At 41.3% G+C, this 17,535-nt stretch overlaps 3 protein-coding genes and 1 pseudogene across 4 annotated transcripts in view; 1 reads left to right on the plus strand and 3 right to left on the minus strand.

Moving 5' to 3' along the window:
* LOC145449815 (uncharacterized) overlaps positions 1-17,535 on the plus strand; it is a 342,177-nt gene that overhangs the window by 9,834 nt on the left and 314,808 nt on the right. The gene's annotated exons all lie outside the window — the stretch shown is intronic.
* Positions 1,548-5,203, minus strand: LOC145449809 (nardilysin-like). Its single transcript, XM_080328242.1, has 2 exons — positions 5,069-5,203; positions 1,548-4,941 (listed from the first exon to the last, which is right to left on the minus strand). Exons 1-2 carry the CDS (start codon positions 5,108-5,110, stop codon positions 1,840-1,842), a joined length of 3,144 nt encoding a protein of 1,047 aa, XP_080184368.1. The 5' UTR covers positions 5,111-5,203; the 3' UTR covers positions 1,548-1,839.
* LOC145449821 (serine/threonine-protein phosphatase 2A 56 kDa regulatory subunit epsilon isoform pseudogene) lies at positions 4,942-10,952 on the minus strand (annotated as a pseudogene).
* Positions 13,265-17,535, minus strand: part of LOC145449818 (RAC-alpha serine/threonine-protein kinase-like) — a 33,492-nt gene continuing 29,221 nt past the window's right edge. Inside the window, exon 13 of the mRNA XM_080328256.1 lies at positions 13,265-16,705. Coding sequence (XP_080184382.1) covers positions 16,623-16,705 — 83 coding nt within the window. The 3' untranslated portion in view covers positions 13,265-16,622. The remainder of the gene's footprint in view (positions 16,706-17,535) is intronic.

A 17,535-nucleotide genomic window follows, 5' to 3' on the forward strand; every position in this document is an offset into this window, starting at 1 on the left:
AGGAAATTTAAAATGCAAATTCACAGCTTTGTAACGGTTGACGAACGGGAATTTCTTCTGTAAATACCGCATTACAAAACTATATTCAGTTCAGTGCAAGATTACCACTAGCTGCCATGAGCGTTTTTTAAGATTGCCGATGCGCGTTTCACACAGCTCTAGAGAACTCACATTTCCATGTCAGAACACGCCATTTTGAGCCGAAATATTTAGCGCTCTCTGGGCATGGAATTTTCTATCCTTGCCATAATATAGCCGGGGCCTACGATATTTAGCCTACTACTCGATTTTGTGACGATGATCCACCATTGGTCCAAGTAGTCGTCGTTAGTAGGACTCAAGTAGGGCCTATATATATAACGTCAAGTAGCCTATATATAGCTACAACAGTAGCAACTTCCAAATAAGGCTATTAACTTAAAAACGCGAAAACTGCCAAGTAGAAGTTGTCTAAAATTATTATTACTCGAAGAAGTAGCGCAAGTACGAAAAATAAATACTTGAGTACTTCGAAAAAGCAAAACTACTTGTTACTACTGGCTTCCTCTGGCCCGTATGTAGGATTATAGGTCTATAAAAATTTTGTTGTTACATGTAGTTGCAGTCGCAAATTGCTTCTTCGAAAGCAGAGATATTATATATCCCTATTCGAAACATCACGTTCAGTAGCACATGAGGTGCGATCCCAAATCACAACCACCCCTGCCGACATGGACACGAGCCGTAACCCGGAACACCCAACTGACGCGAACCACTTTCACATGTTTGTATATAGCAGGGCTGCGGAGTCGATTCATTTTACCACTATACCAGTCAGCCTTCAAGATTACCGGACCACAATATGACATATCGACCTCGCCTGCAGACACATGCCGCATTCATTTTCATGCCGCTTCCTTTTATGTTATCCTTTCTTAAATCCAGTGTGCAGTGCATGCCTCTTATTTACATGCTGTAGTTCAAGGTGGGTGTCTGATTAAAAGACTACTTCAAGTCGTTTCGGCACCCTCCTACTTTCCATCATATCGCAATATTGTGGTCTGTTGGTTTGATAAAAATAAATTGAAAATGATGAACATCGACTCCGCTTCACAGAAACCTGACGTTCCCCCAGTTTATTCAAGAAATTTATACGTTTATTACATTTTTAGTTAATATTTTTATCAAGTGAAGCAATCTATTATTCTAATTCGACGAAATTATGTTTCTGGAAATCCACCTACGTGAAGAGCTTGATAACGTCTGTAAACAGCAATTTGAGAACAGTTGGTTCGATGTTAATGCAGTTGGAGCATTGTCACCAACTCCGACCTTGAGATTACTGGACCACGACCTCACATACGAACCATCTTTTCATTGTATGACAATTTTATGGTGAAATTTATCGAGACTCCGACTCCACATCTCTGGTACATACCCAAAACCCCTCCCAGTGTCTATTATGCTTGATGCGTATACCTAACATCCACAGAAGGATCGTTCTAGCAACTCTACTCGCACTCGTTTCTCTGGCTACTCAAGTGTCGAAAAATTATTGCTCGTTTCAATTTTCATCGTGGCTTCGTCCTTGTAATCGAGGACACAAAATACAGTATTGTAGCATATAGCCAACAAACATGTTTTCTGAACAAGTGAATATGCCAATGCAACTGAAATTTCATTTCTCAAACACAGTAATAGAAAATTCTGATATCTTAAACTGCAACCCCGAATACATTCTTATCCATCGGAACTCAGATTCGCGAACAACTCCAAACCAAGAACGGTAACATAACTCATGTCCGTACACACCAAACAACGCATATCATAAATTATACTCCAATCCCTGAAACCCAATTTTCACTCGCTTCCGGCCACCTGAAAATAACTGGACGTATTCTTGAAATTCTCTATGCTAGTAATATATTGGCAGTCGGACTCTGGAACGTCCAAGAATTGCAACTCAATCGGCGGAAGATCGCCATTCTTGACAGGCTCATTGTCTTTGTCACAATTTCCTTCCACTTGAAGATGTAGCACTTTGTTATTCTTCGAGCACAAGCCGGCATAGAAATTTTTGAAATCAGACAGCGTGCAATTTTCCAAGAAGGTTATCTCTTTTTCAATTGCGTCGAAACGATATTTTCGGGATAGAATTTCTCCCCAATTCCGACCGACTTCCTCACCGAGGTGCGTATCATCATTACGCAGCACGGCAATGAGACTGTTTCTTTGCGAATCAAACTCTTTCGCTGACATCTTCCTGATAATACCGGACATCTTCTTAGTCACAAATTCGTTTACCCGTTTGGCCGCTTCTTCGACTGTGAATTTGCTGGATTGCGTCGCGACGTTAACACTCAAACCGATGATTCCACATGTGAGATGATGTTGAACGTAGACAGTGTATCCCAACTGTTGCTTAGTTCTTAGTATGTCGAAACAAGGCTCGTCCATAACACATTCGACAAGACGTGCAAGAGCACTGTCCCGTACAGAGTACGGGTCACCTTGGAAATAAATTACGACCATCGAATTTTCATCGCTTTTATTCAAACAGGATACCTTACACACTTGCTGAGGACTTTGCAGTTTTACGATTCTCTGCTTGACGATTTTGTCTTGCGGTAACGGAACCGATTTTAACTTGTCGCAGAACTTCGACACGATCGAATCTGCCTCGTCGTCTGTGTAGTTACCTTGAACCAGCGCCTCGACAGACAAGGAAGACAGAAAGTCTTTGACAAACGCCAAAAAGTCGACGCACTTCAAACCTTCACAAGCGTTATACTTATCGACCGAAGACCAGGCGTACTTCCTCAAGATAGTCAGCCTGAGCATTTTCGCGAGCTTGCCCGGTTTTATCAAGGCGTTGTAATAACTACGTCGATGCTGCAGGAGTCTCTGTTCGAAGTCTTGCTGCGTAGTTTCAAAATTGACCAGGCGGTCCGCAACAGTGTCCATTAAAATTTCGAGTTTGTCGTTAAATCCACAAAATTTCAATACAAGGCCCCCGCCATCGCCAGCCTCGGAGTTGTACGTGAGTGACGCCGCGTCTGCATCATAGGCAGCTTCGGCGAGATTGTATTTCAGCAAATGATTGAAAATCTCCAAGTAGACTGCATTTTGCGGTGTTCTCGACGATATAGAGTTGATAAGCCGCATACGCACGTACGCTTTCGGAAGTTTAAATTTATCATCTTGACGAAACCAAAGTTTGTAACTCGACTCTGGGCTGGAAAGCAATCTCGGATATTTCGTATTATCGACAGAAGATCCGTCGGTTTCGCTTTTCACTTCAAAATTCTCAGCGATAAATTTATTTGGACGCGGCAAATGCAGGCTTTCGTCAATTCCATCTTTCGTAAAACCTTCTCGCCATTTAGTCTGCCAATCTTCGGATATCATGGTTTCTTGATACTGCGTACCAAACCACGGTTCCTTTTCCGTGTTTTCCATCGATTTAAAAGAGGGAGCGCTCAGTAATATTGTACAAGTTTCTGGAGTCAACGCTTTGAGAGCGTTGTTGATGCATTCTTCATTATATTCGGACAAAAGATCGTCACCAGTTAACACTTCCTCTTCCGGATACAGCAATACGTTTTCGCACAATTTCTCTACGTTTTCCATCGGAGGCTCTTCTTCCTCGTACGCAAAATCGATATCCTCGATCTTACGAATCTCATCGAATATACGACGGCATGGACCTTCATTCTGCAACATCGCGACATATTGGAATATCATATCCAAAACTTCACAGTACCGCGAAAGGCCTTCGTCTGTTAGAATGACACCGATTTTAAACAAGGAGCATGTTTTATTATACTCAAATCCCGAACCCTCGTTCCCACTGCATAGAGAAAGAGCTAACTTTTTCTCCTTCAATAACGACAGGATACTACCCTTCCCCTCGTGCCCAATAAGCCAAGACATGTAGTGCAGAGGTTTGGTGCGATAATACTTCTGCTGTGGAGGCAAAACCCAAATGATCTCGATTTCTTGGAAGTTTTTGACAGGAACTATTTTCAGCAATCGAAACGGTTTTGATTCCGGTTTTGCCAAAGGAAACTCAGTACTGTCTTTATTTCCTGATGGAATCTTTTCAAAGATTTCACTAACCCAAGCTTCCAATGTATCTAGCTCTTCTGGGGATTGCAAAGTCAGAGTCATGTTATTCGCGAGATAATGTTTTTTATGAAAACTCTTCAAAGCATCGTAGGCGTCAATTCCGTTTTCGGCCGGGGTTTCGTACAACGATTTTTTATTCCCCCACATGAACTTGCTCATCGGGTGATCCTGAGGAAATAAACATTTGCCGACAAGCTGCTCTTTCCTTACCCCGTCTGAATTCAAGGACATGTCATATTCCGAATCCACCGCCTTGACTTCCCTCTTTATGCTGTCATACTTCAGGAGAGGAGCTATAAAGAACTGCGCCCAAATATCCAAAGCCGTGGCAAAATATTCGGGCTGTATTTCAAACTCGAACACAGTGCGTTCCGTGTCGGTGTGAGCGTTATCAGAGCCACCGTGCTTGGTAATGAACGCATCAAATTTGTTTTCGTTTGAGTATTTCTCACTTCCCATAAACACCATATGCTCTAGAAAGTGTGCGAGGCCTGGGACATTGTCTGGGTCAGAAAAGGAGCCAACATCAACACACAGAGCCGCTGCAGCTTGTTTCTTTTTTCTCTTCGATGCAGATTTTCTGCCAGATTCTTCATTATCTTCCTCGCTTACAGGAGTCTCCGAGCCATCACTTTCAGATTCACTATCATAATCGTCGCTACTGCCCGATTCTGACAAACTATCATCGGCTAAAGTATCTCTTCCTTGCGAGACATCGACCCCCTTCAAGTCCGAAATTAAAAGCGCACGCAGACCATTATTTAACGTAACGAGTCTGTAATCTTTTGAATCGCTCTTCGATTTTACAATTTTGCTTTCGACAGACATAATGCGCTAGAAAAGAGAACGATTACAATTCAGAAAAACGAAAGGTAACTCGCTATCATGTAACGAAAAATGATACAGCAATCTCGACCGAGTGGAAATCATGAAAGCCCGACTAAGTTCGAAAACGCCGTACCTTAAAAAAACACATCAACGGTCTTGAAGAAAGCGATCCCATTTTGCTACTAATTCTCAATCGTCATATCGACACATTATACTGGAATGTAGCCACAAATTGAAAGAGGAGTTCGTACAGAAATCAGCCTCGCGGGGTCTCAATACCTTACCTGTGTTCGGAAGTGACTAGCAAGCATACATAACTGAACGAACACGTCAAAACGCACAATGAAATAACATTTAAAAATACACATATCCAAAACACCTGAAAATTAATTTTACTCTGATGTATCAACCAATTGAATGCAACTGAAATGCAATCTGCATTCAAAACTCTATCTAATAATTAGTAACGAAAATGCTTCTTGTAAGCATGTGGTGGAAAAAACTTGTAACTCATAACATATCGCATATTAAGCGTGACATATGTCAAGATCAATACAAACGATATTCCCTTTTTGAGCCAAACTCTATCAATCAACCTTATTAGATTTCAATTGCATGTAATAAACCTCAATTGATAGCACCGATGCAGTAACACACAAGGTAACACTGAAAGAACAGAAACAATAAGGGTAACCTCATGCTGTCAACATGCTGCCAGTTAATAAACTGAAATTTAATCAGCTCACAGTTTAGGTTAGGATATACCACCTGTTACGCTATTCAAAAGCAGGTCGCCGGGAAATCATTCAATTAGTCATATAATGCATAAAAAGTAAAAAGACGACGCAGATTGGTGCATGAACGTAAAGCATAGTGGGTGCATTGCAGACACTAAGGCTCGATTCAAATACCGTCAATACTAATTGAAACGCCAAAGTCATTCGAAGTAACATTGACAAGCATATCGATCACAAAAGGAAAGTACCTGATCAGGAAACGTAATGAAAATGTAAAATTATACTGATGAATCAAACGAAGTAGAAGGAAAAAAGTGAATTTCATTAACAGTAGTGTAAAAAATCAATGGCACCTTAAGTTCGCGAGTTTGTGATCACGAGAGCACTTTTGAACATATGGTGGGTGGGAATCATTAGTTTAAAAGTCGCTCCCCACATATAACACATCTCCTCACATCACACTGGCGTGTAGCAAATTCAATATGTCCCATCCGTGCCAAACATGTTTCAAAAGGCTTATACCTCAGAGAAAAATACTGATTTCCCCACAAAAGTAATAGTACAAAACATAATCCTTGTAAGTGCATTTACGATAGTAAATGGAGATTGCAAGAATGATATACTTGACAACAGTGTCAATTGTCAGAGCTATGTCTAATCAATTGTGATTATATAACAAAAAAACTGCAGCTAGCCAAGAATTTACCTTGCTATATACCTATAACGTATTAGTATAGGATTTACCAAAACAGAACGGATTTGTTTGAGGCTTCCGAAATCTCTTTACAGTGTAGGCTTTGATATTGAGAACATCATACTTGCCAGCGTTTAATGCCACCCATCATAAGGTATTGTCATGTTGCAATTTGGCTATAATGCCATTGGAATCGACACTGGTAATATCGCTACAAGTATATCAGCCCGACAAAATCCTGTGATCTCATCCTAATCGTTTATCAGAAGAGATCTGTTTCTCAAACATAATTCGTCGATTCGCCTCCAAAAATCTTCCCTGTCTCTCTGCCTTTCCAGTTCTTTCTGCCGATCGCTTTTAAACGAAGCTGTAAGCTCGTTAAAAAGCTCTTCGTTCATATCCATGCAGGTTTTCAACACGTTAAACACCAACGCGACTATAGTGGAGTTCCAGTGACTTTTCGAAATCTGATACAGGCTCGGAAATATAATGGGCAGGATGGTGAAAAAGTTTTGTTCGATCATCCCAACGATGTATTCGTTGTTCCACAAGTACAATGTACGTTCAGCGACTTGAAAATGCGGACTCGATATACATTTCGATAGCTGCGTGAACATGTCTTTCTGTATCAGCACAAATTGTGACGGTTCGATCACTTCCAAAATTTCTTCCATTTCGCTGATGAACATAACCTCTTTTGAGCTGCAAGTCTGCGGCCAGTATTTCAAGATGCCTTGCACTACAAGTGCGGTTAAGGTCTGGTCCTTTTCCAAGAATTGTACGACACAGTAGGTAAGTTGGGAATGAAAAAACAGCAGGCCTTTAGCCTTGTGGAGAGGGATCAGCACTTTCAGCAAGAATTGCTGATGCTCCATTTTTAACGGCAGAGAAAATCCATTTATGATGCTGCCGAGAACTTCCAGCAGTTCCGGCATGCCCGCAAAGTCTTCGGTTTCGTAAGTGTAGGTGAGGAAGATATGCGATATTTGCCTCCTTATGAAACTTCGGAATAGCAAGAATTTTCCATAAATCCGGTGTAACGCAGTCTTCAAAAAGTCCCGTTCGCGAGGGTCGTTGCTTCTGAACATGTCTAACAGGCGTTGGATGAATTTTTGATCGATATATTTTTTCGCGATCGCAGGTTGAAACTCTCCCGATTCCAAGACTCTCAGAAAAAACTCGTAAACCAACTGCAGATGCGGCCAGGACGCTTCCAAGTTCGGGTCGCACTCGTCGCCATCGGCAACTGTGTCATCCTGAGGAGGTAGCGGACGAAATATATTTACAGTGATGCTGTTAATTATTGCCGGGTACACATCTTCATGCAGCACATCCGTGGCGGATGATATGAAGTCGATAAGCTCGTTCAATGTCGCTCGTTTAATCGCTTTCCCTTCTAACGAGTCGAGAGTCTTGTTGAAATCGTAAATCGGACAACATTGAGCAAGCTTACTCAAAAGCAAACCTCTTTGTTTGGTAAGGTCTGTATCTTTCAACAGCGGCAAAGGAACCGTATTTTGTGGACTGCCTTCTACAAGTAGCGTGGTGAGGTTGTTGGAGGGGGGTGCCGAAATAGTGCCATCACTGCATTCTGCTGTAGCAACACTCATTTCAAGATCCAAGTAGGTAGGTACTCACAATATAATGGTTAGTGGACTAGGTTTTATTCCTGATGTATAAAAAATTCCATTATTTCACATTGAAAAGGAATATTTTGCAAGCATAAACACAGATATCTACTGCAATTCCTCACATATCACTTGACTAAATTATATATGCCGAATGTGCCTTGGAGACGCGACACTTTTTCATGATACGCAAATCTATCTGTGCTCTTTTTTCACGACTGTTCAATAGCGATGGGCAAAACGAATCACAGATTAAAAATTGAACTGAATCAGTTTTCATGCTGTACAAAAAGAATATGGCATGTCAAATTTAATTAACATAATACCATATCCATATTGTTGGGCTGTTGGCAAATCGGTTTTGAATGACAATAACATCTGTAACTAACTTGTACGAAACGATCTCGCGCACAGAGATCATTTTTGACTAGCTATGCGATATTGCATAAAGAACTTCGCACTTGTGATACCAAGAAACATGTTTATTCAAGATAAAAAAACATGATGAATATAACAGAGTAAGCTAACCCTGTCCCTGTGCAAAACACAGGCCAAATACAGGACTGAATTAGGCACTTTGTAGATATAGAGCAGTGGTCGGGAACCTTTTCTGTCTAGGAGCCACATCGACCCTATTATTCCCATTTTAACTCCCAAAGAGCCATACATTTCGACCAACTGTAACGTCACAAATGAAATTCTGTGACGTCATCGTAGCACTAATTCGAATTCACTACATGGGATTTGTCGTGTGCGCCATATTTTATCTGTAAAAACTCGTACTTATCATGCTCGCTGCGTTACTTAAGTTGAGCTTGAAACTTGAGTAACGAGGCTGTAGGTTCGGCGTTATGCTTCTTTAAATGCGAGAACCCATGATCACATGCGTAGGTGGAGCCAAACATCGTCACTACAGCAGTATATATTAAGACCCACTCTAAGCTGTGATACATCAATGACGTCAGTTCAGGGGAGGCAAGTGAGGCAGTGCCTCACCTGTCGTTAGTATGAGTGAGAGAAAATTGTGATACATCCAATTACTATTTGTATTTTCTATCGATGTGCAGTTCATTAATGACATGATTTTGAACATTTGATTTCCAAAATCACACAATTTGCATATTTATTGTTCAGAAATAAAGCGCGAAGCGAGATGTAAGGCACAGACGGGCCAAGCCTCACCTGTTGGTAACGCAATTCATCGTAAATAGCTTAGAATTTATTAAAACTGATACCGGTACTAATCGAATGTAACTGTAAGTATTCGGTGGTATACATATTACGTTGAGCCACACGCCTACATTTTATCGCCGGCACCACAAAGCTTCTTACCAATCAAGAATGCGGATAGCTATGACGTTGTTTGTCATTCGGCATGTCACGTCCACGGCAGTTCATTTCGCGCCGTAGATCATGAAGTCAATGCGTATTTGAAAACTGCGCTGTCGTATGGATGTCGCCATGTCTGCTATTGTCTTTGATCAATCATCGTATCGTGTAATGCAAGATTTTGAGTCGGGTACATCGAGCCCGCGAGTGATTATTGGTCTCCGGCGCGACAGCAACATAAATTTGAGGATTTTGAAAAGAGCGGTTCGAGCCCCTAATCCTGAAAACGGCATTGTCTTTACCTCCCAACGACATGTTTATACGGTCACGAGAATAATTATTCTGGCCGTGATGAAAATTTAGTTGCTGCAATAGTGATCAATTCAGTACAAAAATATAGATCTGGCAAAGAGCCATATTTTATACCCGAAAGAGTCATACATGGCTCGCGAGCCATAGGTTCCCGACCACTGATATAGAGGTACTTGGACCAGATTAACGTAATTAGAAACTTACAGTGCATGGACACGATTGACCATATTAAGAAGGGCATGACCATGATCACACTATTTGGTTGATGTGCTGCTGTGATCAATGTGCTGCATGTATCAAAGAACTTTGAACCAGACCAATATCATTTGAAATGAAAACTGTCGAACATAACTTTCAAAGATAAAAAAAATTTAAATGAAATGTAAATTGACGTGTTTTTGAGGGTTAGCCTCCGCCCTAGACTTCGTTTTTATCTCTCATTGAATTCGATCAGATCCAATAACATGAAGAACAGACAGACAGACAATTTTGTGCTTTGACAAAAATTAACACAAGTTGATAGAGATGAGATGCCTCGAGATCGACACCTTCCTTATCTCTTCATTGTATCACACTCACAAGTATTGTGTTGCATTGAAATGTTAAAAATCATTTATAAACTTAGGCTATACTAGCTATAGCCTGTAAAGGTCTTATTACTCGTCAGGAGCATTGGAGTAACACATTGTATGAATTTTCAACATTGTCTGCAAACCATGTGAGATAACAGAGAAAAGACTCAAATACATATACAAAATAAATACAGTCGTGAGTCGTGACATACAGAAAGTTGGAAGCAGTAACCAGAGATACAATAAATGGAACATCAGATGGTAAAGTAGCATGGAAAATTTCAGGGGTAGGATTTTAGCTGATCATAACCAAGGCCTGATCTGACTGCTCTCGCGATCGCTGATATAATATTGGAGGAGGCAGAGGCCAGGGCAGACACATGGGCCATGAGTGACATGGCTAACGTCAAAAAACCAACTACCGTACCTATACCGGCTCCAAGCTTGTAACTTGAATTGAACACTCTATGATACGGTAATATGCCGCCTCCGTATAATGTCATCGATAAAGATTATCTAATTACATTGCTTGTAAACGCATACCGTAATTGCTGAAAGTTTCTACAAAACGATAGCAAATAAGCGCCTCAAGCCTGATTGGAATCGCTGGCCTTTTTGCCTGATATATCAGGTGAGCACCGATGATTTTCCAAGTTAAAGTAATTTAATAAAAAATAATTAAAAAATAAAACATAGTGTGAGCACAAGACACCGATTCCATACAGGGCCTCAAGCAGTGAAGCAAGTCACCAAGACATCGAATCCTACCTTCTGCCGCTAGTAGCAGCAGTAGGCCACCAGTTCGAGGGAATGCCAACAGCCTACCTACACGAAGGCTTAGTAAAGGCTACTTTGTAAAGGCTACTTTACAAGGCTACTTTACAAAGGATTAGTAAAGGATACGGTATACCCCAGGGGTGTCCAACCTACCACGGCCGCATTTTGATTACATGTATGGCGCACAGTGCATGCCAGCGGACAGGACCAACTGAACGTCGAATATCCATGCTAAATTGACTGCTGGGGGACTTCGTATTCGTACCGCGGACAGCGCTTGTAGTTATGTCCTTATTTCTAACATGACTATCCTCATTTCAAACATGAGACTGACCTCATTTCAAACAAACCTGACCTTATTTCAAACAAATCGAACCAACTCTCCTCTCTTATTATGACTCCTGATCAAAGGGAAATATCTACTTACCCCCACCCAATAGCAACCTAACTAAGAGATCTATCGACTACTCGGGACCTATCATTTGGAATGCATTACCACCACATATCCGTGAATTGCCTTATGATAGATTCAAAAAAGCCCTACTTGATCACCTCTTATCGTTACACTAACACTGTTGCCCTACCTCGCCCAGACATTGCTTCATTGATCATTTGCTACCATCGTTTAATTTTTCTTCTATTTTATTTTTTTAACTACTGTAACTTTTTTTACAGCCAGACTGTTTAGAGTCAAGTGTACCTGTTTGATGCTGGTGTGATCAGACTAGATGACCCTCACGGTCTTATCGATCATTCCTATCTAATACCGAATACTGTGCATGCATATTTTCTGTACCACCACCACTGCCGAGTGTTATGTATTTTGGTTTGATGAAAAATAAAGACTCTCTCTCTCTCTCTCCTGATCTGCCGACCCGTAGCACGGACCACTAGGCTTTTGTAAGACACCTCTTAAGCAGATTTACATGTCAAGGAGGAGCCTAGAACGAACAACACTTGGTAGGAATTCTTAAGTCGCGTGTCCTTTTATATCATCTTCCTTTACTTTTCATTCAGGGTGCATTCCTCCTTTTTTTCATCGTCTAGCTAGGCCCAGTGGGCGTCTGATTTCGAAGACAACTCCAAGTCGTTTCGACCCCTTCATTCTATCTTTCTGTATCGCAGTCTTGTGGTGTATTGAAATGATGAAATTGTTAGCGATGAATTGAATTGAACCATGCTCGCACTCGAACTGGCAACCCATTGGTGTGGCAGCTATGGAACGTACCACTACGCTATCTCACCATCATATGTATAGGCATACTTGTGTAATACTCTTTGCTCACAAACCCGCGACAACTTTTGAAGTCCTGTGTGCGCATCGTCAACCCTCTCTAATATGTCAAGATGATTGATACTTGTATTTGAGAATCACGAATGACTAATTTAATCCCCTCTGCACCGCACAAAATTGCACATTGTTGATATCATTAACGCAGTTCCCATAAACCAGGGCTTCCCAAACTGGGGTTACGAAATTCATCGATTCGACACGAAGTATAGTTTGTAAAGGCCATGCTTCTAGTTCACATTATACAATGGAACTATTGAGCGCTCAGTCTGGTTGCTCTACCTGCGTGGTGATCACTGAGAACGATCATTTACTCGTGGATCTCATTCGTGCTCAGGCGTTCTTGACCTGGGGTTTATGAACCCTTTGGGGACTGCGGAATAGTTTTAATGGGTCCATGAAGGGCTAATGTAGAAACGAGAACTATAAAACTACATTGTCCTGCTTAAAAACTATGTCCTTGCCTTATCTTCTTTTCAGCGCGCACAGCTCACAAGCGAACGTGCTGACCTATTCTTATTCATTCGTTTCCCGAATTTCGCGGAGAGGGTCCGCACTAGAAAAAGATTAAGAAACATTGCTCTATTGACAAAACTATTCTATTTTGAATGTAAAAGGGAGCGCTGCATTCTAAATATAATGCGGACTGATATGATTGTTAAAATCATGAAAAACATTTTGAAGCAACCTTTTTCCTCGGAAAGCCACCATAGTCGAACTGCAGCTAAGAGATTTCCGCAAAAGGTACCATTCCACTAGGGTATCAAGATCATGCATCAACGCTTTTCAGCCCTTAGCTTCTGGCACGCAGTTCCACCGTCCATAATCTCTGATATGGTGCTAACAGTAAGACGCCAACCCACTACGTCACGGCAACCTCATAACAATGAATCAGCGATGCTTACGCGAACTGACCATTGACCAACCTCCTACCACTGATATTCCAAGTTCCCTCGCTAACCTTATTCTTTAAAGACGCACGCACTGTGCAAATTATTAATTATATATTTGTCATTAAAAGTTATTGTCGACGGATACGAAGCTACAGTACATAATGACAATTCGTAGGACGCGACGATAAAATGCGTTTAGGTGCCGATGAGATTGGAATTCGCTAACCGGCCCTTTCCTGGGTAACAATTTAGCGATGAGTAGGTATATAGCGGAATAACACAAGACGACCAAGTGCCTGCTGACCATAACACATAGCGGCATCCAATGAAGGTTAAAATTGGATTAGTTTTACCAAAAGTGTCACAAACTAATTCGCTAAACAACACAGGTTCAAAAAGAAATTGGTTATCATTGAACAGAATTTTGGACATAGGTTTGTTAATACAGTTTTAGCGTTTAAGATACGATTCAAGAGAGAGCATTGCTGCGCTGGCAATGTAAGGCAGACTTGCACAAACTACTAGTTCTAGTTCCAGTTACGTCTTTTGAATTGCGAGTATTTCTAGTTGCGGACTTTGAAACGCGAGTTGCTCTAGTGTTAGTCGCCAAAGAACTAGAAAACACCGTCGTCGTACGGCGTAAATCGTGATCGTGTTCTGCTGTGTGATTTTCTTGCCGCCATTTCAAGCTTAAGAGTCATCACTACTGACCTACCAACAGTGGTGCAGCCAGGGGTGGAGTTTTGAGGGGCCGAAAACCTTCCCATTTCCAACTTGTTCGAATCGAATCTAGCTAGTTAAGGATATTTGAACGTCATTAGTAACAAGTTTGGAAAAGCGAGTAGTTCTAGTTGCGCATTTTGAAAATCCAGTAGTTTGTACAAATCTGACGTAAGGAGATCATCGGACAGGTAACGAAACATAAAACGGCCAACGTTCATACAAGAGAGATAGCAAGCGCACGGGTGAATATGAAAGCGTCTTTAGGCAGAGTAACAGCGAGGCACGGCCTGCAGATAACAAACCGTTGCTATAAAGCACCAAAAACGACATCTCAGTGTGAGCGACAGTCTGCCAGTAATATTGATTTACCTTGAAGAGCACAGCTTCAAAATTAATCGTCAACAACGAAACATCCAAAATTTCACATCTGTACAGTGGGTTCCGAAACTGTGGAAGATACGATACATGAATGCAATGAAAGTCAACCATCCGCCGACAACATTCTAAAGGTAAAACCACTGTCATAAACAACAGTTTTCAATCAGATAGAGCTGCGCAGAATGAATAGTGTACTTGAGTCTGAATCGAGTATTAATTATAATTATTCGAGTCAAGTAATGATGTTTTGAGCAGAGAAATTACACGCTCCTTGCCGGGGGGAGTAAGTTTATCGACGAGAATTATAGTTCGGATACAATTTTTCGCTGTGGAAGTCTGTAAACCGTAAATCCCAGCATAGGAAACACGCAGTACAAAGCTGTTACTGGAAATGACCTGCAAAGTCGTATGGTCGAAAAAATACAAAATTATCATGAATGTGATGTTGAACTGGCGCTATATTATTTGCGGTCGCATTAAAGGTACAAATTTAACCTCGACTGAATCCTAATGCTCAGTTCAGGTACCCGATTTTGCTCAGCCCTACTTGAAAAAAAGATTTGGAATCAAGCCATCGCGTATAATAAACTTTTGCAGTCGTCTTTGACTCCACGTCACGCCAGGGCATTAGACACAGAATAGTGGCAACACAATTTCAATATCCTGCGCATCAAATACAATTTTAGAAAACGCCATAAATAGCCTAGTGTTCCACGTCACTCGAAACACTGGATGAGGTAGAGCCCGGCCTATAGGAGCGGAGACGTGCGTCGGTAAGTAAAGTGCACCACATAATGTATATTGCTCAAGTCAACCTCAACTCAGACACGCTGCCGTGCGGCAGGCGTTAGACAAAAACGTATGATATCAAGTCGGTATAGAATCGAGGGAACTAAATACGTGATTTCCGAATGAAATACAGTCTTTTTCAAGGGCCGCTACGGACAAAAACTATACACAGGAAAGTCAAACGCCGCATGGCCTAATAAAACTTTTCAAATCTGTAAAAGAACTGGCATAAATAACAAAAAAATGACATTACGATAGCAAAATATATTGGTTCAAGAATGGCGTCTGTAAGTCTTAAGCGTCAGTGTCGTCCATGCATGAATAGAAAGGAATCGACAAGCCCACTGTGGAGATATCATTAAATACAATGGATTTGCGCGGAAACACTCAAACCTCGGTCGGTAAATGTGAAAGCTATGATATACGAATGTCCACCAGCGATCTCCAAGTATTTCGCAGGTTAGATATATGTGCGCTGGGATTGCGAAATGGGCGAGTTTACACTGTCTAGCGCAGAGGTTCCCAACCAAAGTGCCATGGCCGAAACTGTGGCCCTTTTCAGAAAGCCATGAAAAATTCGAAAAATAAATGATCAAATTCATCATCTCCACTATATCTGTACAGACCAGTGTATTCAATTAAAATGATTTTTCTATGGGGCCATGGTATAAAATAGGTTGAAAACCCATCGTTAAACTAGTGCTAGCTTGATAATGGGCTGGTTCCGTGAGCTGCAGCGGTTTACAAGGGCGTCAAAACGTCAGTCTCGGCAAGAACCTATTAGCGCACAGAATGTCCTTCGCATTTTCAGCGATTATCAGCACAATTTTTGGGAAAAAATCACCCCCCACCCGAGCATTCAGCAGGTGAATTACATATCGCACGCTTCCAAAATATTAAAGCGCAGACACTGGTAACTGAATGCAAACATGCGCATTCGACAGCCCCCACGCTTGTGTTATAAACGGAGCCCAGCCGATTATCATTTTGAGTTGATATCACACTTTGAATCGGCCATTAGAGGTGAAAAAATATCGGCAAATTTCAAGACGTCACAGCATGTTAGTATGGGGTCAGAAAACCGCAATCTGCGAATGCTAAACTGAGAATATTGATATATTTTTATAGCTTCACAGGTGTCCAGATGCAGCCTTTTTAGTGATGGCTGCGAAGCCGTTTTGATAAATGCTTGAAGTTTTGGAAATGCGTCTTAAGCTAGATCCCATATCTTTTGAATATCGGCGAATGTATCTGAGTTATCAGTGCTAGTTATATGTCTTATTGGTATTGGCTCGAAATCCATCTGTGCAACACACATTGTTCACCGTTACAGTAGCAAGGCACAACATACTCTACAATAACATTGGCTAGCAATGCGCAGCATGCATACAGTGTTCACTGGCCCCAAAACGGGGGGAGGGTCACGCGCGACCGTCTTCGAATGATCAAGAAAAAGCCGACGGTTCCAAATAGTTTTTGTCTTAGAGTTTCTGACGTCCGGAGAACGCGGATTGCCGTGGTTACGTTCGCCGAAAGCGTGTAGGCTTGTACGATGGCAGTGATTTCATCGTCTGAACTCCACGACGCCGCTGGACGTGTAGGAGAAAGCTTGGAAATGCGGCTTGTTGACGTCGTCAACCGAGGCAGCTGGAGAGAAAAGTAAATTTCCAATCTCGGAAGAAACAGTAAATCAAGGTTCACGTCCAGGGCTGTAATGACACGAGTCAATTTGTGTATTGACTCGACTTGGACTCGAGTCGTTGTGCATGACTCGAATCAAGTCATATGACTCGAGACTATGACGGCCAAGACCTACATCTCATTGTAACTTCGAAGAATAGTGAAGTCAACACATGATTAGTATTTCGTCCATCAGTTCTGATACTTGAAAATAGGGGCAGAAACTCTTAGGACCGAGGAAAATTAAGATATTATGAATGCGAGCCATTCTATATCACTCAGGCAGAGTTAAAAACAGTGGATTGAACCAGGTTGAACTCAACACTGAAAAATAGGGGTGTGCAAAAATGACTTTTTTTCTCAAATTGCACTGGCTACTTGATAAAATTGTCAGGTTTGCTAATTTAAGCCTCCACACCAAATTTGGTTCAATTCCAACCAGTGCAAGCGGAGTTATTGGTGTCAAAAAATTTTGATTAGGATAAAATAGCATTTACGGTGGCCAATCCTTCAATTCTTTATTATAGTTGTGCCCACCGTAAATACTATTTTATTCAAATCCAAATTTTCCAATGCCAATAACTCCGCCTCCACTGGTTGGAATTGAGTCAAATTTGGTGAATGTCGTTACTACAGGCAAATTAACACTTCCATGGGGTGAAAAGAAAATTTGAAATTTTCTTTAAATAAGTTTTATATAATAAATAGAAATTTTCTTCTCCTGTAGCAATGCGATTACTGGTTGGAATTGAACCAAATTTGGCGTGTAGGCTAAAATTAGTTAACCCAACACTTTT

This window comes from Botryllus schlosseri, chromosome 11, assembly GCF_051294905.1.
Source record: "Botryllus schlosseri isolate E-star chromosome 11, Bs_hap1, whole genome shotgun sequence".
Lineage (NCBI taxonomy): Eukaryota > Metazoa > Chordata > Ascidiacea > Stolidobranchia > Styelidae > Botryllus > Botryllus schlosseri.

What these genes read in the sequence shown, in the direction of transcription:
- LOC145449809 (XM_080328242.1), bottom strand. Translation starts at nt 5,110, where the DNA reads ATGGGATCGCTTTCTTCAAGACCGTTGATGTGTTTTTTTAAG. An exon ending in CGTTGATGTGTTTTTTTAAG is followed by an intron (nt 4,942 to 5,068) that starts GTACGGCGTTTT and finishes TCTCTTTTCTAG; the next exon opens with CGCATTATGTCTGTCGAAAG.